This window comes from Meriones unguiculatus, chromosome 14 (genome assembly GCF_030254825.1).
Source record: "Meriones unguiculatus strain TT.TT164.6M chromosome 14, Bangor_MerUng_6.1, whole genome shotgun sequence".
In the NCBI taxonomy this organism is placed as follows: Eukaryota; Metazoa; Chordata; class Mammalia; order Rodentia; family Muridae; genus Meriones; species Meriones unguiculatus.
Genome location: NC_083361.1, coordinates 55,521,808 through 55,546,882, shown reverse-complemented (window position 1 = coordinate 55,546,882; position 25,075 = coordinate 55,521,808). Strand labels below are relative to the sequence as shown.

General features: G+C 45.1%; 1 protein-coding gene across 2 annotated transcripts in view; it reads right to left on the bottom strand.

The window, feature by feature from the left end:
• Nucleotides 1–25,075, bottom strand: part of Adamts17 (ADAM metallopeptidase with thrombospondin type 1 motif 17) — a 299,178-nt gene that overhangs the window by 139,639 nt on the left and 134,464 nt on the right. For both annotated transcript variants that reach the window (XM_060367298.1, XM_060367300.1), the window contains exon 8: nucleotides 24,546–24,651. In XM_060367298.1, the coding sequence (XP_060223281.1) occupies nucleotides 24,546–24,651 (106 nt within the window). The remainder of the gene's footprint in view (nucleotides 1–24,545; nucleotides 24,652–25,075) is intronic.

The following is a 25,075-nucleotide window of genomic DNA, read 5'->3' as shown; positions in this document are numbered from 1 at the left end:
CTTGACGATAAGGATTTCCAGGAAAGAAACCCAGTGCACTCGAGGAAGCCCTTATGCCCTTTTATTTTTTATTTTTTTATTTTTTTGGAGGAGGGCAGTTAATAATTACAAGGAAAAAATAAAATCACGCATTTTTGATTCATTCAAAAATATTAGATGTTTCTCAAGTGCCACGAAATGTACCTGATCATGATGGACAAAAGACATCATCCCTAGGGTGGCGCAGGCCTGTGATCCCAGCACTCTGGGGAGGCAGAGGCAGGTGGATCTCTGTGGGTTCAAGGCCAGCCTGGTCTACAAAGCAAGTCCAGGACAGACAAGGCTATGCAGAAAAACACCATGACTCGGGGGGAAAAACAAAAACAAAACAAAAAGATGTTTATCTCTGGTAGCAGAGATAATGATAATGAGGGGTACTAACTGCTCTCTCTGAGCCCCAGCTCCCTGCTTGCCTCTCAATATACTTCTGCTCGCACCCCCAGGATGAGGTCTCCCCAGGATGCTGCCTCATCCTTTTTACATTCCTATTAGCCACTGCTACCGTGTGTGTAGATGTTACCTTGGCCTGACTCCAGCCAAAGCCACACCCTCTGGAGAACATACTGCTTGGTGCTCAGACATCCTGGGTCTTGGGCTAGCATGGTTTATCCATCTGTTCTTCCCAGCTGGAGATGGTTTACTGTATTGCCAGTGATACCCATTACCTCAGTTCATACGTGGGATTTCAGGCTGTATTAATCAATGAAATATGGGAGTAAAGGTAAAGTTGTTTTCATGAGAACTAATTTGGCTGGTAACTAAAATACATGGCTGCCATGTTCTATGGGCATGCGCACAATAAAGGGTGAAGAATAAATCATACACATCTGGCCCCGGACTGCTTCAAAAGAGCCCTTACCTTCCTGCTACCTATAGAAATATGTATATGAAAGACACTAGAGTGGCTGCCGAGGTTGCCTGGTGGTAGAACACTGGCTTAGCATCCATAGGTCCTTGGGTTCAATGAGAGAAAGGAAAGGGGAAAAAAGAACAAGGCAAGTGTAAAGGGAAGGGGAGGAGACAAGGTTCACACTTGCTTTAGGAGTATCCTAGGAGCAAGAAGCCTATAGTGAGTCCCATTTGGCAGGTACCCTTAGTGGAAAGACTTTTTCCTCAATCACAAAACTGGCCCCCCAAACAACAACAAAACTGCCAAACGAACAAGAACTGTTTATAATATAGTGAAACATTTTTACTAAACTGTAACACAGTATACGTGTTTTATAAAGTTTAAGTTAAATTGTTTGTATCACCTAAGTATAATTTTTTGATGTTTCTCCAGCTGGACCAGTTCCCCAGGTAATGTTGGACCTGAAGAGCCAGCGCTGCTTTCTCCTGCTGCTGCTGGCCTGTGCTTCACAGCAGTGTTCTTTACAGAGCTTCTCCTAGGAGTTCGCCTCCTCCTACCTAACCCAGCCCTCAGCACAGCTTCTCCACAGTGCTGGCCTCTAGCAAACTCCAACAAATACTTACCAAATGGATTCCCTCTTTGATACTGCATAATGTGCCTGAAATAGCAGATACCTCACTGTGTGATAGTTGTGCTAATTTCATATAGAGGCAGGCAGCTCACAGGATGAGAAGCATCTCTTGTTGAATAATCTCCATCTACCTAGGTGGGTGTCAAAGGGAGGCCTAGGAAATGATTGAATAATCCTATATAGTGAGAACAATTCAGATACATTCCTGTGGTCATTTGGATGTTTAAAGTGAGTTTTATCTTTCTTTCAATGCAACGCTTCTGTCTTTTCTGTTTTTAGTAAGTTCTTTTTCTTTTTGGTGGGCAACAGAAAATAAGTACGAATACTTTGTATGAATACTCTCAAATCACACAGAGAGATTAGCCCGACCCAAAGTTTATTCATCTCAGTGAACTTCTATATGGATAATTATACTATTTGGCCCAGTTATTTCATTCTGGGGCACATACCCAGAGAAACCCATATCTGACCATAGAAGTATTTATACAGCCATGTTACTGTTGCTTTTATTCACTTATTCATAAAAGCAAAGCAAAGCAAAAAAAAAAAAAAAAAAAAAAAAAAGCCAACCTATTTGTTCTCCAACAGAAGAACAGACGATGGAAACATGTAAAATAGAATATTTAGCTCTAAAGAAATTTGAAACCACAAAATTTTCAGGAAAATGAATGGTGAGTGGACTTAAAATGTATAATATTAAGTGAGGTCATACAATCTCATACGGAAAAAAACCACATGTTCTCTCTTATATCCAGATCTTAGTCTGTAAGATGTGTGTAAAAAATGAACATGCAGGTAGAAGATAGTATCTAGAAAGGAGAACAGGAAAGGTAGAAGAGATGATGTGAAGTGACTGGTGCAGGTGATGGACAGATGAGTCATAAAAGAGGATAGGAAAGCTGATCGTTTTCCTAGATTAAATTCTGTCCTGGTGTTTTCTTTGTTGCTGTTGTGTGGTGCGTAAGTGCATAAACATAGAGTTGACAGTAGATGGGTTTTTAAGCAAGGATATTGTTTGGGACTATCACAGAGAAAAAAATGGTCCCTTGGTCTCTACCAGGATGGGAGGTTACACCCTGGACCTCATCACCTCCTATGGTGATTAAGTCAGTTACAAATGAAAAGAGGTTCCTTGCCCCTCATTATCAGATGGTCCTGGCCAGGGACCCTGGTCCCTCAGGAGACACACAGGATTGTGATACAAGCACTCAAGAGAAGCCGATGGTGCTGTCCACAAGCCATGCTCTTGATAGCATCTGTCTCTCCAGGAGCAGGACTCTTGCTGTAGGCATTTCCCTCTGCGGGCCCTCAGCAGCGGCCTTCCCAAAGGAATGTTCTAGTCAGCAGGGCAGCCAAGAGTGGGATTCTGGCTTTCTGGGGCTCATGTCTAATATGGCTCACACTTGATCTGGTTTGAAACATTCCAATACTAAGTGTCTCATAAGTTTACAGTTAGATGAACTGGCAATGGGCGGATATCCTGGTACTTGAGGTTTGTATAAACTACTGTTTAGGTTATTTTTAGTTTAAATTAAAGATTACCTGATTGAAAATTCCATGTTATTTTAGGTTTGTGTCCCAGGGCATGTATTATTTCTGGCAACATTATATTTAACGAAAATGTGTGGCATTAGGCACGCAGTCATTTTAACTCTAAATGACTGTGAGGTCGAGGGCACAGATGGGCCTCTCGTCACATATGTCAGACACGATAATAACTGAATAGCTTTGGAAGGATCTTATCTTAAACAAAACAGCACACCTCTTCTGGATTTGATACAAGGAATCTCAAGGCACACCATAGAGGGAGTCAAGAAGAACTCCCACAATGCACCACACCACTCAGGTCCACTGAGGAGACAGCTAGGGGTTCTAGACAGCTAGGGGTGCAGCTGCCATGTTGGAAGCTTTGGATTCAGCCATCTCTGAGCCAACCTGTCCTTCAAAAGCTTTTGGATTCTGATGAAAGGGAACAGGAGACAAGTCTGGCATTTCCTCAAAGCTGCCTTGGCCAGCTTGGGGAATGAATACTAGAGGTGGGATGAAGAGCATGAAGAGCACGTGGAGAGGCGCTCAGTAGCACTGCCGCTCCATCAGATGGATCAATAGCGTAGTGGTGTTTGTGTCACTTGCTATACTGGGTAATATCATGGAGGGAAAAATGGATAATATATGCGTAATGCATACCATCTCTGTGAATGAGTAATGAAATAACAGAAGACATGAGGTGTGTGAGTCATGTCTAGATCTGTGCACACGTGTTTTTGTCTTGCATTTGCATATACGTATAAGACACTTATAGCAAGAAGGCCTTTAACTCCTTAGCAAAACTTCAACTAATTATGTCGAGATGGAGAAAAATAGGTACAAAGAAAGGACACAGCATGGTGGATCTGTCCCCTCTCCTAGTCAGCAACACCTCTGCAGCTCAACTTCCTCATCCCTGAGTAAACACGGGGCAGCCATCTCCAGCATGGTTATGATAAACTGATTTTGAACTATCCTTGATGAGTTTCAAGTCCACCTAAATCTAGCAACTTTGATTTCCAAGAAGCTTAGATTTAACCCCCACCTTGACATTAGTAACTGCTAGATCTCGCAGCCAATGGGAAAGGGGCTTGTTGATTTATTAGTTACACAAAACTCAGAATGTTAGGTAGGAATCTAAAGGCTAGCAAGGGGCATAAGATAGAACCAGACCCCCTGCCATCTCTACCTTCTAGACTCTGAGCTCCTCAGTGGTGCAGCCTTTAATGGGCATGGGAAGCCAGGCCGAGCATTTCCTGTCTCTTTCTTCAAAGGCCAGTGAAGTGGGGGGGAATTAGCTAACAGCAGGAGGGGCTGCAGAAAGGGAGAACCTGCTGCCTCCCAAAGTTCAAAGGCCTGTTGGAGACATCAAAGGGCACAGGATGCTCTAGGCAGTAGCTATCCTGAGGACAGGAGACTTCCTGTTCCTAATGACTATCACCCCCTTGCCTTTTTTTGAAACCAACCATCAGGGGGGCTTTATGGACTCATTATTTGGATTCTGCTTTTTCCATCTTGACAGGGAGATGGAGAGGAAGTGGGAACCGGAATATATAATCCATCCAGCACCTTCCAGGGCTGTGAAATGACTGTCAAAGGGCAGAGAGCAACCCCAGCCCTTTTCAGGGTTCCCAGGATTCAAACAACACGTCTGTGTCCAGCCAGGGCTTTTGTGTCATGCCTTTGGTTCATGTGGAGCCCACTCCCACTCTGAGGCCAGTTTACAGGTCTTTTCCTCTTTAAAGTGGCTCTCCATCCTTCAGGGGTGGGGGGGTGGCCCTGATATCTGACCACCACAGTCCCTCTCTTTATGACTGTTAGAGTCACCCCAAAGGACAAGACTTGTCATTCTGTTTTTGTATCTCAACAGTTCAGAAACTTCTGACAGCCTGACCCAGAGCTGACCACACAGAGGAGCCGGTAAGTATTGGCAAACTGGTGGAACAGGCAGCAGCCTGGCTAGATTGCAGAAAGTCTCTTAAAGGGTTTACCTACATTTACCTATATGTTCTCTTTGTCTATATTCCTGAAGTAGCTGGGTGTATCCCAGAGTCCTCTCACCACAGAATCCAGGGGAAAAAACCCTCAAGGTTATACAGGTCAAAAGATAAGCCACAGTTCCAAGGGGGGGGGGGGGAGTGGGGTGCGTGCTGTGTTCCTTCAAGGCTTTGTTCTATGTGGTCCCCTTTCTTGTGGCTGTCAACCAGTGAGTTTATTAAATATATAGCTGTCTAGATAGATAGATAGATAGATAGATAGATAGATAGATAACCAGCCAGCCAGCCAACCAGCTAACCAGACAAGATAGCAAAATATCATCAATTTGGGTGCTCAGAACGCCCAGCAGAAACCAACTTGAGAGCTTTCCCTCCATGGATGAGCTCCCCATGGCTGAACTTTTTACCTCTCTTTCCCCACTGCAGGCACTTTTGTATCATGGAATAAACAATAGTAACCTCTGCTGGAAATAGTTCACCTCCTAGCTGTTCTCAAGAACACAGTGTTTTTACTTTTGGGCTGTTCTGTTGTTCTGTCCTCTCTGTCACAGAGTTAGGGAGCAGCCCATCCCCAGACAAAGAAGACCCATGATATAAAAACATGAGTGTGAAATTGGGGTGGGGTAGTCCATTTCCAGAGGCTGGTTCACAGTGAGATCAAGCAGCACTTAATCATTTATCAACATAAATGCACATTACAGGCTCAAAGCAGTTTATAGCCAACCTATATGCAACTTAAAACCAGGGTGACAGGACAGGTTTTGAAAATCAAATTTTAGAATAAGAAGAAGGCCAAGTAAGACCAATTTCAGTTTTTATAAAGCACTGACTTTCAAATGTGGTTCCACTGTGGACTCTTCTAGAAAGCCTGAAGAAACACTGGTATCTTGTCCCCACAGTCCAAATCTCTGCCTCCATTGGCATGAAGCATGACTTCAACATTTGGATTCTCACATGTTCCCATGCAGTCCTCATACCCCTACGAGTCTGAAGACCATTGCCCTAATGTGGGCCAGTTGATAGTCACACTGAAGCATACTTTATGTTGATTAGCCACAACGACCTTTCTCTAACCAGAAAGCCAGCCTTTTGGGTGAGGCTGGGAGATGGCATTCATGTTGATCTATTCTGGACACACTCAAAAATCCAAGGTCCAAATCTCTCTTCACCTCTGCTCTGAGGCGAGACTGTCTAAGAAATGATGATCATACCACCGATCAACGACTAAATGCTTCCCCGTGCTGCTGGCTTCAGGACCAGGAACAATCTGAGAAATGCATCACGGGGCGATTCTATGGCTGTGCAAACATTATCACACAGTGTGCCCTCCACAAACTGTGGAAGCTTCACCTTCACGTCCCTGTGTGAAACATCCATACGAACCATGGTCACACACACGGTACTTTTTTTGATCCTTGCCTGAGGTAGCTTGAGGCACATGGATTTACAAGCTTGTGACTAGACACCGTTTGAGAAACTTGGACATTGAATAAAGCCATAATTTTTCAAAAACAAAGGGCTAGGGGCTTGTGAGTTTGGCCTGGTAGTTAAGAGTACTTGTTGCTCTTGCAGAGGACCTGGGTTTAATTCCCAGCACCTTCATCGTGGCTTGTCTGTAACTCCAGTGCCAGGTGATCCAATACTCTTCACCTGACCTTCCCAGGCACCAGGCGTATTATTAAAGCACACACATATATGTGCAGTAAAAATGTCCATGCACATAAAATAAAATAAATATAAAAAATTTAAGCCAAGGGCTTGTTTCTGACATTTCCATGCATTTGAACGTTTGGGAAGTTTATATTCTCCCTGCTTTGTGCAATACTTTTTAACACTTAAAAAAAAAAATCTCCACTTTCCCTAGTATAAACTCCAGCTTCTTGCAGTAATCATTACTGCTTAGCTGGCATTCAACTTACAGGATAAAAATATATTCTTTTGGCTGACTTAATGATTGTGTACACAAGTTGTCCTCAAACCCTCTCTGAATTTGGCTCAAAGCAACTATGGTGTTCTGAGGGTGGAATGCGGTTTCAAGTAATGCCAAGTCTTGCATAAGCGATAATTGATATTTTTACTAGAAGCAACTTTGTAGCTGATAATGGGTTATTAAAACAGGAAAGAGACCCTGCCCACAAAGTCTCATCAGAGATAGAAAAGGTGTTCCAGACAAAAAGCCTCCCGGGGTTGATACACGGAGGTCCTAGGAAGCCCCAAACGAGCCACTTCCAGGGTCAACACAGCAGAGAACACGATGCCCCGTGTCTCATCACCTCTGCCTGCAGAGCTCCCTCGAGCTGAAGCTACATGCCACCGCCACCCCCTCGGGACTCAGCTCTGCTTGTGCGGTGGAGTGGGAATCAAAGTCCAAGGGGACCACACCGTCTCTGTCCTTTTCTCCCTTCAATATAACCTTGATGCTGGCCCTGATTTAAATGTCTGTCAGTATGGGTTGACAGAGGGGTTAGAACTAAGTCCGACAACTCCAAAGAGGCAGGGACTCCCTGCTCTGACAGAATGGCCTCCTACCCTTACCTCTGGCCATCTCTCTTCACTCAATAGGGCCAAAAGGTTTTCCTTCCACCCAGGTGAAATGTCAGTGAGGTTTTACTACAGGCAGGAAAGGGACCTCATGTCAACAAATACTACCCCCTCTCCATTTTGATACCATCAGGAGAAGGTTGAATTCTTCAAGAAAATAAAACCAATGCTTCAACCACTTAGGGAAACTGAGGACAGATCAGTGGCTGACTGGAAGGACCAATGAGAAAAATGTGTGATGAAGACTAACCTCAGCAGTGACCTTACAAGACTTGGTCCCCTCTGAATGTTGGTTGCTTTTGTCACTTGGTTCTGGATCCTATAAAATCAGTAACTTAGCTGTCACATCAGTGAGTGAGTGACACCTGTCTGCTTGAACTGTGCCTCTGGAGCATGTATCATGGCTGGAGACATTTCCTTTGCTTCTCCTCTGTCCTTTATCCTCCATTTCTAAGGCAAATTTGCTCCTGGCAATGTCATGGGCATATAAACATCTATTTTGGCAGACAAAACTTTTCTTTGTCAGGACACATAAAGTTATGTAAGAGATTGACCCAGGAACCCAAAATGATAACACAGCCACCTGCCAGACTTCAGCCTGACTTGTGATTGTTTTGTAGACCCTGCTGCTAGACCAAACAGAACCTACGAACTCACACAGGACGGTCCTCTGTTATAACGTCTTCCTAAGTAACCTAAGTGTCTTGGTTTTCTGATGTGAGAAACTGAGACTAGCTAATTTACAATGAACAGTGGTGTACTTGGGCTCACCATTTTGAAAGCCAAAAAGTCCAAGACAGGGAAGACTCCTCTTGTTCGGGCTCCAGCATCTTCAACTCAGGGTGGAAGAAGACAGAAATCGGTGCGTGCAGAATATAGCAAAGAAAGCCCGGGTGAACCATTCCTTGAGAAGGGCATGGATACCCACCCCCATGACCTGAGCACCTTCCATCAGACCCTATTCAAACCATAGCCCTCAGTGTGTCCAGCAAAGCCTTGCATGCTGTGTTTCCCATGAGCTGTGTTGATATGTGTCAATGGCTGGCTGAGTCGGAAAAGACCACAATTAAAAAGGCTTTCCAATGGTCGCTGTCCACTCCCTCCAACCTACTTCTGCAAAATGAGCACCCAACTCAGAAGCATGAACACAGCAGACAATGCCTTCCTCTCTACCTTCAAGGATCTATGGGGAATAGTCAAAAAGGCTTTGGGCAATGAGCCAAAAGCCCGTGCTAATCTAGACTCACCTCCAAAGGGAACCAAGCACCACTGGGTGCAATGAGGAGGATCTACTTTCTACACCTTCAGGATCATTCATCAGGGTTCAACAGGTCCACACTGGGAGAAGTCCAGACCATGGCAGTGAATGAGGAACAGCAATTACTGCTGATGGTTAGATATGATGGCAGACGTTAAGCGCTTCACACAGAGGGGCACAGAGCAAAAGCTCTGTAAGTCTTGCTGTCGCCATGAGGGCAGGATGACAATGATCATGACAGCCACTCACAGCAATGATCACAGAATCACGAATGTGGCTGCATGTGGGAGTCACCTAATGAATTTTGAAAAACACAGATTCCCACCTCCTCCAGCCTACAGAAATCACTAGTTAGTGTGAGGTGTGGCCTGGATAGTCCCTCAAGGCCATTATTTTCTTTTTTAAAAAATTCTTCAATATGAAATAGATTCAACAAAATTCAAAAATAAAATTCACACGTTTCATTTTCATAACTTCAACAAAATTTGAAAATAAAATCACATTGAAGGTTCTTCCTTCCCTGGTGACAACATCTTATATAGCCACAGTATCCTGAAGACCTGAAGTTTGAAACTGGCACATCCCACAGAACCCATTCTGACTTTCTAGTAAGTCGTGTGCTCTGTTGGGTACCTGGCTCTAGTTGATTACAATTTGAACACATGTATCCCTAGGTAATTACCAACCCAATCAAAAAGCTTGACTGTATTGTTATCAACCGACTTCTCCCTTATGGGCTTATTAGCCACACTCTCTCTTGGCCCTGAAGCCCTAACAACCGCCAACCCCTCTATCTTTACAATGATGCTAATGTACAGGGGTTACATGAATGGAATCATGTAGTGTGTGTTCCTCTGAAGGGGAGCTTTTTTATTCAGCATAATTTGAGGTTCAGTTAAGTTGTCCTATGTGTCTAGAATTCATGCTAATTGCTAGGTAGTAGTCCAGGAAATGGATGAACCACAATTTAACTGTCTACCTGTTAGAGGATTAGGTAGTTTTAGTTTAAGGGCAATTATGAAGACAGCTGCTTAAACTTGCACGTGAAAGTTTCTAGGTGAAGGTTTGTTAGTTCTCTGGGTGAATGTACAAAACTGTAACCACTTGGCCATTTGGTAAGCTCCAGGGCTTGAGAATGGGTCTCGTGTGTTACAGACTGACCCTGAACTAGCTGTGTAGCCAAGGATGGCCTTGAACTCCTGATCTTCCTGCTTCTTTCTCCTGAGAACTTGAGACGTTTTAGTTTTAAAACAAATCTCCTAACTGTTTTGTAGCGCTCTGGCACTTTGCATTTTCACCAGCGATGCGGGAGGGACCCACTAATCTGCAGCCTGGCCAGCACCTGCTGTCACTCTTCTTTCTTTAGCCATCTGGTGGTATGTGGTGCTAACATGTCATGGACTGAGTCTGTGCTTCCCCATTAGTGAGGCTGACATTCCTCAAGCACTTTTCTTTATCCACATGTCCTCTTCTCTGAAATGCCGCTCCATGCCTTTTCAGCATGTTCTCAGGACTGTTTACAGTTTACTGACATTTGTTTTTACTGAATAGTGTAGGTTTTCCTGTAACATGTCTTTAAATGCCATTAAGAGGGCCTTTCACACAGCACAGCTTTTCACACTGGTACTTCCAACCCTTTCTTTTGCTTGGATGGCGTTCTGTGAAAGCCAAAGAATGCTGTGCCCAGCCACAGCTTCTAGACTTTCCTCATGCCTTATTTTCTGGAAGTTTAATATTTTTGCACGGATGCTCATAATTCATTCTGAGTTAAGTTTTTTGGGGAAAGTATGACATTTAGGTCAAGGTTCTTTTTACTTCATCAATGGATGTCCAAATTTTGCAGCAATTTATTTGATGAAAAGGCTATTTACTTGATAACCTGCACTAAGTGGCTTTTGTATTTCTGTTAAAAACTGGGTATATTTATGTGAATCTATTTCTGGGTTCCACGCTACGCACTAAACTGTGTTCCTGTTCCTTCTAGAGAATGCCTCAACTCCAGAAGAAGTGTCAGAATCAGGAGTGGGCCCTCTGCCCTTTTAGTCTTCATTTTCTCATGCGGTTTTGGCCACTCTCGGGCCCATAGATTTCCTTGAGAGTTTTAGAATCACTTTGTTTATATCTGCTAAAAACTGTGCTAACATTTTGGTAAGAGGCAGCACTGAGCCTACAGATCAACTCAGGCATCTTTACTATGTGAAATCTTCAATCCCAGAACACAGTGTGCCTCTTCAAGAACGTAAGCCTCCTCTGCTGTATTTATCGGCGTGTGATTTTCACCAGACAAATCCCGTATGCATCTTCTCAAATGTGTATGTTTTTTCCAACTTAGAAAGGGTAAGTCTTATCTGTTCAGCATATTCATTGTGGTTGTTTGGGTGATGTTCTTGAAGAGAAGAGGACCTTCCCTTGATCCCAAAATGACGTAGGTTGTTATCATGAACAGAATATAGAAATTATATATATTGGCAAATGAATTGTCTACAACTGATAAACTGATATGCTCTTCTTTCATTAGGCTGTTGACAGAGCATACAAATCAGTGAACTAAAATTAAACCAACATGTATACCTGAAACAAATCTCCTTGGTCATGGCTTTGCATTGTTCATTCATTCATTCACTCATTCACTTACTAACTCATTCATTCACTCATTCATCCATTCATTTTCTCTCTCACATATACACATTCATGCATGCACACACACATACACAACTGGAGTTGATTTTCTAAAATTCTATTGGAAGCTATTGAGCTGTACTTGTGTGTATATTTTGGTAAACATACTTGTGTATATTTCAGAGTAATGCCAGCTTCTTATATTTAATTGGAAAATGTTTCTTCCTTTTCTGTTTACTGTAAGACACTATATAAACCTGATGATTAGTCTTTGAGTGTTTGGTAAAAAAAATCTTCAGTGAAATCATCTTGGTCTGAAGATATTTGTATAGTTTCAGTTTATGTTTTTCGAGTTGATTTAAAGTTTTCAAGATTAGCTTCAAGTTTTTAAACCAATGCATAAAAACTGTCCAGGGACCAGAGAGATGGCTCAAGTGCATAAAGTATCAGCTACTCAAACCTGACCACCTGGGTCTGGCCCTTGGACTCCACCCAAAGATCTGGATGCTGTGACATGCACCTGTACCCCAATATTCCTACCCTGAGATAGAAGGTGGAGACAGGAGAATCAGCTAAAAGTTCGCAGATTCTCTAGCCTGGAATAAGCTTGTGTAGCAAGAGAAAGAAGAGGGATTCCACCTCAACCAGGTGGAAGGCAAGAACTGATCCCTAGAAACCGTCCTCTAACCTCCTCATGTGCATTGTACAATGTGCATGCTCATGCTCGCTCACACGCACACATCCACAAAATAAATTTAAAAAAAATAAGTTCAAATTTGAAATGAGCATAGTAATGAGGTAGCAGCATATTTTGATATATTCATTGTAGCATGGCTTATATCATGTTAAACACATCTATAGCTACAAATTCAACTTTTTAAAAAATGATTTTTGAGAAATATGATCAAATCTATACACTATAGATTCCTTCCTCACCTCCATATCCTCCTGTTGTGTGATGCTTGCCATGTCATGTCTTTGCTTTTTGGAGTGGGTTGCAATCAATGTAGAGATTCCTAACTCTTCACAGTACTGAGAATAGGAGGCTGAGTGCTGGACTCCATGACTGGCTTTTTTAAAACGGAGGTTGTGGGCTCTGACCCATGTGCTTATGTTTACAAATCAAAACCTTTGCCAAATGAGATATCTTCAGGCTCCAATTCTGTTTTTGACTTCCATCAGTTTTTGGTTAATCGACGTATTTCTAAACAATTTTCTAAGTGTTTGGAGGCTTTTCTGTTGTCTTTGTTATTGATGTGTGGTTTGATTCCACTACCTCACAGAACACATTTTACGTGGTCCCATGTTGTTGTAGGTCCCAGGATAAAGCTTCTTGAGCCTTGAAGATCCCTCCTCCCTCCAGAAGAAAACGTTTCAATTAAAAAAATAAGGCTACCTAACAGGTTAAGACAGAATTTCCAGCAACTATTCAAATGCCCCTAAACATACGTCTGCTGTTTTACACTATGACTTATACAAAGCAGTGTTCCCAGTATTGATGGCTGCAAAATCAAAACATCAGTCAACTCTGAAAAGGGTTTATGCTTTACAGTATCAAATATCCAAACAAAACCTGCTTATTTATGTAAAGAGAAACAAGCACATTCATTTTATTACTATGTAAATGACCCTTTATCTTTAACAAATGGTAAAATTACATGTATATCAAAGAATCATTTTTAAACAAATTTATGATGTACTGTAAATGCTTGGTTTGTATATTTGATCTACCTGTATGCCCAAAGTTATATAAAACATTCTCAGATAAAATGGTGCCACAAGCTTAATCAGCCCTGGTTTATACAGCGTGAAGAGTATGCAGCGTTTTAAAACACATTCTGTCAACATATGTCTTTTAACTACTGCATTTATGTAACTTACACTGGGAGTGACTATAGGTATGAGGCTTTCCGTTTCTTTGGTTTCTTTTTATCTTGCCATCCTGTGACTTATGTTTTCATTTTCCTACTTGGAGTGAGTAGTGTAAAACTTCTATTTGGCTTGTTTCACTCTCCCTCCTCTCCTCTCCCAGCTTTTGGTCCTGCCTGAGATGGAGTCTTGGCCTCAGTGCATGTTAAGCAAACGTTTGCCCAGGAAGCAACAACCCTAGCTCTACCCTGCTCATTTCACAAATAGAATCTGGATCTTCACCTTACACATCAAAACCAGGTGTCATGGAGCCCAGGTACCTGGAATCTTCTTGCTGGGGAAGTGGAGACAGGGCTCCCTGGGGCCTGCTGACCAGTCTCAGTGAATCAGTGAGCTCCAGGTTCAAGGAGAGATTCTGTCTCTTAAAGTGAGGTAGAGAGGGTCCCGGCAGCCTCTAGTGTGTCAAATGTTTGTGCCCCTGTATCTCTCCAACACTGAGCTCTTCTGGCTCTTTCTTCCATCATTTCCCTCCACCGCATGTGCATGTCCAACTAAAGTCCCTAAAACAGATCTCCTATGCTGAGCACAGGCTTCCCAGGGATGCTTAATGTTGGAAGGGCAAAGCAGAATAACCACTTCCTCTTCCACTGCTGGAGAGAAGCCTGCAACCTAAGAATGCACTGTCTCAGCCCCTCCCACACAACATGGCAAATCAATCTCTGACCCAAATAGACTGGCAGTGGCTGACTGTAGAGTTAAAGAGGCTGTGAATTAGGACTCAGTGAAAAGGGTCCTGGGATCAATTAGTAATGTCTATTTGTGGAGAACAGCAAAGAAAAGAGAGGCACGTGTGCTAGCATAAATGGATCCTGTTCAAGCATACACTAAGTGAGACTTCTTTCATCCTGCATATCTAGTTGATCTGTCAAGCCACCTGTCAAGCTGTAAGGCGTATGATTAGTCTTAGTCTTCACAACCCTGTGTTACTTACCAGGGATCCTTAGACTCCATCTTCCTCTCTATAAAATGTGAATGCTACAGTCTTTAAAGCATGTAAGTGCTACTGCCTTTAAAGCCTTGGGATGAAAATGAACCACAATCAAACATTACTGTGTTTTGTCACTCTTTCTGGTGGTCTTCTAAGGTTGGCCAAGAACCAGAATCATTGGAAACAACTGGTTGACTCTTTTCTGCAGTACTTCAGTTGCGAATGGTACCAGGTTTATCCTGCAGCCCCAGGCTGCATGGAAACCAGGTCAGACTCACTGGGCTGGCATGTCTGCAGAGAAAGGCAGGTTCTAGGAAGCACAATGTATTAAGTCATAGAAAGAAGCCCCCTAGCCAGGGGCTAGCCCTTCAAACCACAATGTACCCTTTGCATTTATAGCCCTTTGAAAGCCTACAAGTTTGAAAACATGGCCCTTTGGGTTGGGCCCAGGTCAGGATTCTTGAGCTTTCTTCGGGGATCACTTTGGTACCCCACCTTTTGGGTTCTCTTTTCCCTCACACAAGGAAACACATTTCCTAACACCTTTGTGTGACTTGCTGTAGGCACAAGGACTACTGAAGAGGAACGCTGAGCAGTTACAGGCTCACCCTCCAAAGGGCAGCCCAGCTTCTCAGGAAAGATGGTCCAATTCATGTTTGCAGCCAGAAGTGCTTAGAGACTGGACCTTCAGAGCTGACTGTTAATCCTCGATTCTAGACATTTCCACACTGCATTTGGAGGTTACACTGGTCTTCTATACCATAAATAAACAGGTGGAACATCTGAGGAGATAAAAGGATGCCCTGGGGCAAGCAAAGAAGCTGACTTTAGCTTAGTAAATATCCTCTGTGGATAGTTACTAACAGGAGAGACCATGGGACTGGCTTTGGGGAGGGGAATATGCCACTGTCTAGGAAAAATACCATGGCTCAGGCTTCAGCTTCTGCCTTCAAACCCAAAATAAGTGAATATGTGACCAGAGTAGAGCGGGACAGCAACAATGGCTTTCCCAGCCCTGGCCGGAACACTACAGGCAGACGTCACTGCTCTGGGGACTCTGAGGAGATGTCTCACATTTAATTCCCTGTTGCAGACAATCCTGCTTCCTTCCATTTTCTACATGGGAGATGCCCATTTCACAGGCAACCCAAAGTCTTCCTGAACAAAAGTGTTTCCAAACTAGACTGTCAAAATCCAAGAGTTCAGCATCATAATTCAGCTGTGAAAATATGTGGTTCTCCTTCTGCCTGGGGGATGCCTCCCAGCAGCCATGGAGTAAAAAACGAGCCGGGAATGGCTGGTGAGAACCATACGGGGATCACATACCACTGGGACAGTTGATGGCTAGTTCAACTTTAATTCCAGAGAACAAAGGTTATATACCCCTAGGGGAGAGGGTGGATGGGAGCTCCAAGAAGAGGTGTGCATAACTGGTTAGAACTAGGCATATCAAGGATGCTTGATTTGCCTCCAAGTACTGGCCTCACCAGGGACCTTGATGTTTCTCCACTTGGTTCAAAGCTACCAACCCACCTCATTGTCACCCCCTCTCATGCTTAATGGAAATCTCATAGAATCACAGGTTTCTGCTTGACATAAGCCCCTCCTTAGCACCCCAGGAGTGTGGCTATGTGGAATGAAATGGACTCTTGAATCTTAATACTTCCAGTGACTTGAAGAGAATGGTAAACTCCCTCATTTCTATTCATCCATTTATTGCTATTTCTTCCCCAGGAGACCACTCTTAGATTCCTGGCAACTTCTATGTTCTGCTAGGGTGTCAGCAACAAAGCGTGTGATTTTGAATCTCTCCAGAACTCTGGGTCCTTCAACTGGGACTTTCTGCCACATGATCAAGTCACCAGCTGCATACGAGGTGTGACTCTGTCCTACACATGTCAGAAGAGGCTGGAAGGACCTTTCTACAGACCAGCAGCAAAATCCCAGGTCAGCATCTGCAGGTATCTGTGGGTACCTGATTTAGAACTTCACGCCAGTAGTAGGCATTTCAAGCATAAGTATTTCAGTCGGGAGAAAGGGACCTACCCTTTATAAAGCGAGGATACGCCTATTCTATAGATTCCAAAAACCACACGGGAGTACGGCCTTCGAAGTCAGTAGTTCTCAACCTTTCTAATGATCTGACCTTTTTAACATAGTTCCTAATGTTGTGGTGACTCCCAACTGTAAAATTATTTCATTGCTAACTCATAATCATTATTTTGCTACTGTTTTGAATCATAATATGAATATCTGTCATCCAGGATATTTGATATGTGACCCCCAAAGAGGTCACGACCCACAGGTCAAGAACCACGAGGGTATGTATTTCACAGGGCCATGGCCCAGTTTTGTTCCCTGTGCAGGCTAGGTTCTGACCCAAGTCTCCACCTAACCACTTGTAGCTGTGGGAAGGAAAAGGCCTTGCCACCTAGAAGATGAGGCTGAGGTGGCTTTAGAAGTCCCTTCTAGCTCCCAGAAGCAGGAGAAAAGCCACTTAGCTGGAGCTGCCAGAAGCCTTGGCAATCTAATGAGAAAATTGGATCTCATCTAATTCCTGGCAGGGTCTTTAATGGAAGTGAGCTATGTGAGGGGATTCCAGATGGGGCTTTTTAGCCAAACTCAACCCTCCTCCCATCTGTGCACACCACCATCTTGGATGACTTCATTTTGGGCATGGCATTCCAACAGATAATTAAACACACATCATTCTTGGGGGAAAAGACTGGTACCAATACAGAGGCATTCATAGCCTTATTACAGAACTGACAGTCTAGGTCAGAGGAGCCTTTTCCCAGCTGGGTTTTCTATCCTAGGAATGACATCTAGCTAACTGCTGTTGTTTCACACTGCTCAGCATGCAGGTGGGATTACACTGGGCGGCTTGCTGATGGGCTCCTAGAGGGGCTTTCCAGTGGTTTGCTCTCTCTCCTGGTCTGGGAACACTGAGCAATGCTATGGTCGAGGTCCTTTCAAGGATAGGGCTATGGGTTTCCCGGAGACTACAAGTATCTTCTCCTCATACAGGCCTCTAAGCTGCATGTTGAGATGGCAAAGGAAGTACTGTTGTATCTCTGGAGCCCTGAATGCTGGAGCCCCGAATGCTGGATGGGGAAGAATGGAGCCAGAGAGTAAGAAGGCCATAGCAGGGATAGGGAGCCATGGGACTGAGGGAAACGGGAGCAAGAGTGGGGTCCAAGCATGTCCAAACCCTAAAAATCTCATCCTGAGATCAGCATTAGAATTACCTCTCCTACCTTGGGCCTGCACGTCCTGGTGCATGTAGCCCTGTGCCCTGACCTTTGCCCCGTGGAGGAGGTCATGTAGTCTGGAGACTAGGTTAAAGTTCTTCTGCCCCCTTATCAGGTCATACCTGGCAGCACCTGGAATTTCTCCTTAAGCAAATTAGTCATCCCCAGTGTCCTGGTCCCAGCCAAGGATGTGTACTCACCCCCAGAGCCCCTACCCATCCCCCAAAGGTTTAAGTAGCCTTTGTTCATCCCCTCCTCCATTAAACAAGCTGTCTCACTGAAACTGCCTCCTGAGAGTCTGGTCCTCTTGCACTCACAGCTGCCTGAGGCATCTCCCACTTCTGGCCATTCCTGCCTCACTTCCCCTTTTAGGATCCACTGGTCATGACTGCTGGTCAACTGCACTGTGACCAGCAGGGAAATGGAGTCTTTGGCAGTCCACTTACAGACGTATCCTTGATACTCTAATCAGGGCAGCAACTCCATCCAAAACCGCCATCATGTGATGGATACAAGGACTCTTGGAGGAGGGGGGAGGAGGAAAAAGAGGAAGTGTGGGGTGACATTTCAGTACCAGCCATACTGAGAACCCTCTAGACAGTTGAGCATTCTAACTCTGCTGAAATGTCGTAGAAGTCAGGGCAGGTTGATTTATGCGGAAAGCTCTGAGATTCTAAGGAGCAATGTTTGAAATATGGACTAACACATCAATGAAAATACAGAAAAGGAAATGAGGTAGGCACGTCGTGTATCTATCTGAATTTACGTAATGAAGCCGCATCCAACAACAGATGCTAGGCACTGACTTTGATGGGAGAAGGGGTAAGAGAAAGAAAAGCATACTCCCAAATTTCTCTGAGACCCACCCCTCCAAGGGAAACCTAAGTCCTTGCAGGTAGCTAACACCATCATGACCCTTTTTAAGGAAGGACAGATAAATAAACCTCCTAGGGACTGTGAAAGCTGACTAGAAGATGGGGATGATGTCAGGGGAGCATCGAAGAACCTGCCAGAAAGCCCTATGTCACAACCAGACCCAAGACACCTTATTAGGAGAAGATTCCCCCATCTTAGCCCTCAAGAAGGCCAGGCTCTGAGGGAACCAATTGTCCTAATTCTATCTGGAATAAAAGCACCCCCAGGATGTCCAAATAGTTATGGAATTTCCACAGAGTCCCTGTAGAGCCTGCTTTATAAAGCTAGCCCGTAGACGGCGTGCTATGCCCACCACCTCCTAGGTGGAGCACACAAGCCAGGCACACTGCGAAGGCTCCTAGCAGGCTCCCTTCCAGCCCGGAACTGTCTTGTGTCCCCTCGGCATTCCTCACACTGTACCAGGCAGTTCTTCCTTAATACAAATTACAGACGAGCTTCCACGCCTCCCACATCTGGATTACGGTTTGCTTTCCTTCCTGTTCTGGGGCCAAGACAATTCCTTTTCATTTGAACTGTGTCGACTCCAGTTATGAGAACATTTCCCCACCCGCCTCTCCCCTCCTCTCTCCTCTGCTCCAGACATGCTTCTGCCTGCTCCCCATCGGCTGTGTGGCCAGGGGTTAGATCCCTCTTGTTTGGAGCAGCACGGCAGTCAGGAAGTCCTTGAGTACACATACAAGGTCAGCTAGCTGCACAGCCTCCTGACACCCGCTGTCCTCAGCTCACCTCTGGAACGTCACATTCCAGCAGGAAACACCCAGGGTGAAGAGCGTCCTGTTCTGAGGTGCCACACGATCCTCTAAAGCCACGGGTTCTGTTCTATCTAGGCACTTGTGGTGTCTCTGGCTCTGTTCGCGCTTCCATACTTTCTAGTCACACCAAGCCAAGGCTTGTAAGATAGGGGAGATGGCTCAAGGGTGCCGGGGTGTTATGTGGATCCGTGCTTCCGGTTGTGTACAAGTGGTTTGACTGGATCCATGTATGATACCTGTGCGTCTACAGGTGCTTACATGCCAATTAGATGGCCAAACGCAATTCCTTATCTGTGCATTTGATATGAGACTTCCATTGCCAGGCCTCTGCCGGTCGGTCAGTCCCATACTTCTCCAACATTCCGTCATAGGTTATTTTAGTCCCTGTGCTTTTTACAATTGACCAAGGTGTCCTAGAAGGTAACAGTTGAAGATACTGAGACTAGACCTGCCTACCGTGTGACTGGCTGGTTGACTCTGCAGAGAAAAAGCCTGCAAACTCAGGGTGGCCGAGGGAATGGGATCCAGGAAGGCCAAGCAGTTTTCAGCACCACCGTGGGTCAATTAAGAAAGAACCTCAGGAGGAAAGGGATGTGGAAGCAAGAAGGTGGTTGGTGCTACAGAGAGCATCAGCAGATGCTGTGTGATGCTGTCTCTGTGCTCTCACCTGGGATGCAGAGAGCACCCTGGAGATCCTTGCTAAGACTTCTCCCCAGGACAACTGCTCCAGCTGACCTGCGGTGAAGCCTGGCAACTGCTGTGTCTACACAGCCCAGGCACGCTGACAGCACTGTGCGGATGTCGTCGGAGCCAGGCCCAAAGCTTCTGTGAGGACAGCTTTCTCTGGGGGCACACAGAATCAGTCTACTGACCAGAGGAGAGACAATTTTCAGAACAGAGAGAGACTCCTGAACAGAACAGAAATATGCCAGCAAGCAAACAGAACCAAACAAAACCCAAGGACAAGGAGACATTCACCTCGAGGATCCCCTGGCCTCATGAGTCTGCAGTTCTGTGTTGCAGAGGATTCAGGGTTTGGATAGGATTGCCAGGCAGACACTGATTTGCCACAATCCAGCTGAGGCTTGTCCACAAAGCTCCCACACATTAAACAAAGACTAATTTCTGCAGAGGGAAATCACCGTTCCTAGGTATACACAGTTCATAGATTTTATTCATTCCTTAGTGGGTAATCAGGAAGTGGGTGTTTCATTTTCCCAGTAAGCAGTAGCTGACTACAAAAACTAGTATTTTCTAGACCTAACAAGGCAGTTGCACACATGAACCCACAGGAGATGTCCTTGCATGCGCAAGATCAAACCAGACAAAATCCCAGCGTGGCTGGGGGAGGGGGTCACAATGGTCCACCCCTAGCCAAATAGCTATTGGTAGCTGATGGCCACTGGGAGGAAGTCAGTTTTCTTCAGGGATGCGGCTCCTGAGAGGCGACTCACCCTCCACTGAGTGGTCTATGCTCTTGCTCATGCTGGCAGCATAAGCAGATGTAGGGGGTTAAAGAAGAGAGAGAGAGAAAGCAATGAGTGAATAGTGGTGGGACACGCAGGGGAGAGGCTGAAGGGGAGGGAGGGCACAGCTGAATACACAATGTGCAGGTACGAAATCCTCGAACAGCAATACATTCAGAGCTAACTTCCCAACCTCTGGTCCTGAAGTAAGAGCTAAACCATGTGAACCTCACTAGACTGACTCACTCCCTTAGTAGACGAGAAGCCTCTGACACAGCCCACACCCCACAGTACACGGTCAGTCAGTGAGTTCTGATTCCGCCTAAACATCATCGCTACATGGCGAATTCACGTTTTGTGTGAATTAATGACATCACCAATGTAATAACCATCTACCTAATTTATGACCACCGACACAGTTGACTGCAAATTGGGTTAGAGGCTTTTGTGGAACCAAATAAATCAACTTTTGACTAGTTAAGATAAAACTGTGCCGGGCTAGGGAGATGGCTCAGTGGTTAAGAGTACCCACTGCTCTTCTGGAAGACCCAAGTTCAAGTCCCGGCACCCATATGGCAGCTCACAACCATCTGCAACTCCAGTTCCATAAGACTTGATAACCTTTTCTGACCTCCTTGGATACCAGTCAAGCATGTGGCTACACACCCCACATATACATCACATGCAGACACACATACACATGCACATACACACAGAGGCGAAACATTCATATATATATATATACATACATATATATATATGAATATGTATATACACACACACATAATGAAATATTATTTTAAAAGATAAAACTATGAGAAAGAATAGGGAGGGAAGCACAATGCCCAGATGCTGAAAGGAACCCGCCCCCCTTGCCCCATTGAGCCTTTTGTTTTCTTAAAATCAAATCAGAAGAGAAATCATGATTTTGGTCAGTTGGTTTACTGGTTGACAAACAGAGCATGTGGTTGGCTATCGTGGGAGGTGGGAGGTGCAGGTGGGGTTGGAGGGCAGCTGCTTAGAGGGGTTCTGGTGGAAAACATGCCAGTAAGGGGTTGAAGAGCCACTGAGACCCAGGCAGAGACTCAAACCTTCCACGGGAACCTTATCAGTGCATAGGGACAAGCGTATCAGTGACCCAGGGACCCTTTTCAACATCTGTAAGTGGACACAGAGTTGAACTGTCCACTCTATCCCAGAACACAATCCATTTTGGGGTTTTACATCTCAGGAACGGTTTGACCTTTGGCTTTGCTGAGAGTGTAGGCCTTCCATTTTCTAAGCAGCCCATAGGGCCCCTCACCCCTCCACACACACTTGTCCTGAACTTGGGTGACCAGCGGGACTTCAGGGGGGGATTATGTGGCTTGGCAGGTGGGGGGTGGAGGTGGGGAGAAAGCCACCTCCCAACAAAGACACTACTCAGAGGATAGACTTCCTTGGGAAAACTGTAACCACCAGGCTAGGAGGAGGCCAAATGCTGGCGGGGTTTATTGGCTTTGATTCACAATAGTGTTTGTTTTTGTAGCTAATTAGAGTTCAGTAGCAGGCTATAAAGAATTCTCCCAAAGAAACTGTACACAGTCTATAGCTAAAGGGTTCTGAGGTACGCCCCAAGCCATTCATCTCGGCAAATCCCCTGTGGTAAAGCAGCCAGTGTTCGACCCAATAGGTTATCAGGAAGAAAAGGCCTCTGTGCATTCATACTTAAGGAAGAAATACCTTCATACAGCATGCGTGGCCCAGTGTGTGTGTAAACAGCACCTCGGCACAGACCACAGGAGGGGTGGCTGCTGCCACAGGACACTGCAATTCATAGGCCAGGAGCTCAAATCATCTTTTTATCGCTTCTAAATGTATGTGTATATATGTGTACTTGGGCGAGTTTCTGTCCATCACAGACGCATGTAGGTGTCTATGGAAGTCAGAGGAACTCAGATCCCTTAGAACTGCAGTGACAGGCAGTTATGAGCACCCAGAAGGAGCCCAGATCCTCTGCAAAGAACAGTATATGTTCTGAACCACTGCCCAATAGTTTGTTAACTTTGATTCACCATAGTGTTTGTTTTTGTGGGTAATTAAAGTTTAGCAGCAGGCTATAAAGAATTCTCCAAGAAACTGGACACAGTCTATAGCTAAAGGGTACTCTCCGGACCCTCAAATCATCTTGAAGAACAACCGCCCTTGTGTGTGCCCAGGCATGTGTGTGCGTGTGCACTCAGACAGCCCAGGTGCTGGTTGTGGTCTCCTGCTCACTGCTGTGTACGCTAGGCTAGCTGGCCTGTGAGAGTCTAAGGATTCTGCTGTTTCCACCTGCCCATGTCACCACAGGAGGGCTGGGATTACAGACACACCCCACCTCATCTGGCATTGCTTGCGTTCTGAATGTCAGACCTCAGGCAGCACGCTTGAGTGACAAGTGCTTTCTCCCACTGAGCCATTTTCCGAGCCCCTTCAGATAACCTTATGTGACTTGATGATCCACAGATTTAAAACAACCCAGATGCTCCCCGCTGTCCCTGCAAATTCTGCATTCCTATAGCTGTTACACAACTGACTCACGCCCAGGTACCAAGATAGGCTGGTTCTTTAATAGTCAGAAAATGCCTGCCAAGGCCATGATCTATGCTCACCTCTGCCACTGGAAAGGAGTGATATAAATGCAATGAGAAAAAAAAAATAGTGCGGGCCAAGTGCTGTCACTAGCAGTCAGGAAGCAGCATTGGCATGAAGCAAGGGTGTACATCAGAGCCAAGCTTGGCTGACTTTGTTAGAGCCAGGTCAATAAATACTATGTTCCTTGTGCTACACACACAACATCCACGCGGTATGTTCTCCCTCTCTGTGCCCGTATCATGGTTTCCGAGTCCACAAGTGTCAACTGCCAAACCTCCTACGAATGGCACCAGATATACAGAACAAAAGAGAAGGAGAGGCCTGAGATATCGCTATTGCTTTAGCAAAACAATTGCTTTTCCATCCTTTGTATACACTGGCTTTATTCTTGCAACTACCGGCCATAACAGTTAAGGCCCCAGGCCCCTTCCTGTGGAGGTCATTAGAAAGCCTTTACGACCATTTCCCCAGAACTAGATTTCCATTTATGTTCTATACAATCCAATATAAATTTTCCCACTGTTCTGCATGCTCAGGTTTCCTCAATTTAATTTTTTTAAAAGTTCTTACACAGTCATATCACAGTTTTTCCCTTCAGAGAGACATAAAACAGACATCCTTTCTAGCAGAAAGGGTGAACTTTGAGGCCACATTTGTAGAATAGGCTGGCTATCTGCCCCCGAGACTTCCTGAAGGTGATTACAACCCTCCTAACACCCAGTTTCCTCCTCTGAAAATAGAGGAGGCTGTCCAAGATTCTCTTGAAGGCACCTTTGGGTTCTATGGCATTAGGGTTATTTCATATTAAAGGAGAGACTTTCCAAGTGCGAAGGAAGTTGCTGCCGATTCGTTCAAACTGAGACACTGCATCCTACATTCAGAAAGTGAATGTAACTGAAAGGAAAATAGAAAACGAATACTCTAAAGATAAATGCAGCCATTTTGATAGAGTGCATTAAAGGACTCTGCGGAGCTAGGAAAAGTCGTACAGCTAACTAAGACACCCAGGAAGACCTCACTACTGGTGTTGAGGATACAGAAAGTTCACATTAACATTTCCACACTCAAGAGTCTGTGAGGCAGACCTCTTTATTACAGAAACAGCAAGGGCACAGCGCTTCTGTGTCCCAGGGCTCCTGGAATTCAAGTGGGAAGTACGTCTGGAGAAGAGGGAAGGAGGCAGGACATCAGAGTCTGATACTTACTTGTGGCCCAGCTCATGTGCGATGGTAAAGGCCAAATTGAGACCATTGTCTTCGGCGAGCACACACTTCCTCTTAGCACTGCACACGCCTCCTAAGTAAGCAATTCCTGCAGCAGAGACACAAAATACATCCTCTTCAGATCGGGGAGGCCCTGACCTCCAGGAAAGTCCACACAGTCAGAATCACGCACAATCTGGAAAGGGGCAGATGGGGACACTGCTGCCTACCAGGCTGGTCCTGCAAGCCTGGGGCTCCCCTGAGGCTGGCTCCTGTAGGATGCTTTTGTATTCATTCAGTGATAGCAACAGTGACCACAAGCAAGCACTTGAAAGCCCTTGCCATGGGTCAGGTAGTGTGCTGAGTGGCTTATCCAATGCATTTAATTCCATTTTCATCACTGAGGATAGAGGCAAGCCAAACCAAGTTTGGAAAGGGAGGGAGACTTTTGCAAGATCACCTGGCCTGGCATTTGGGCCTCAGAGTGAGAGCAGCAAAGCAAGATGAGCAGTGTGCAAAATTTATGGAGAGCG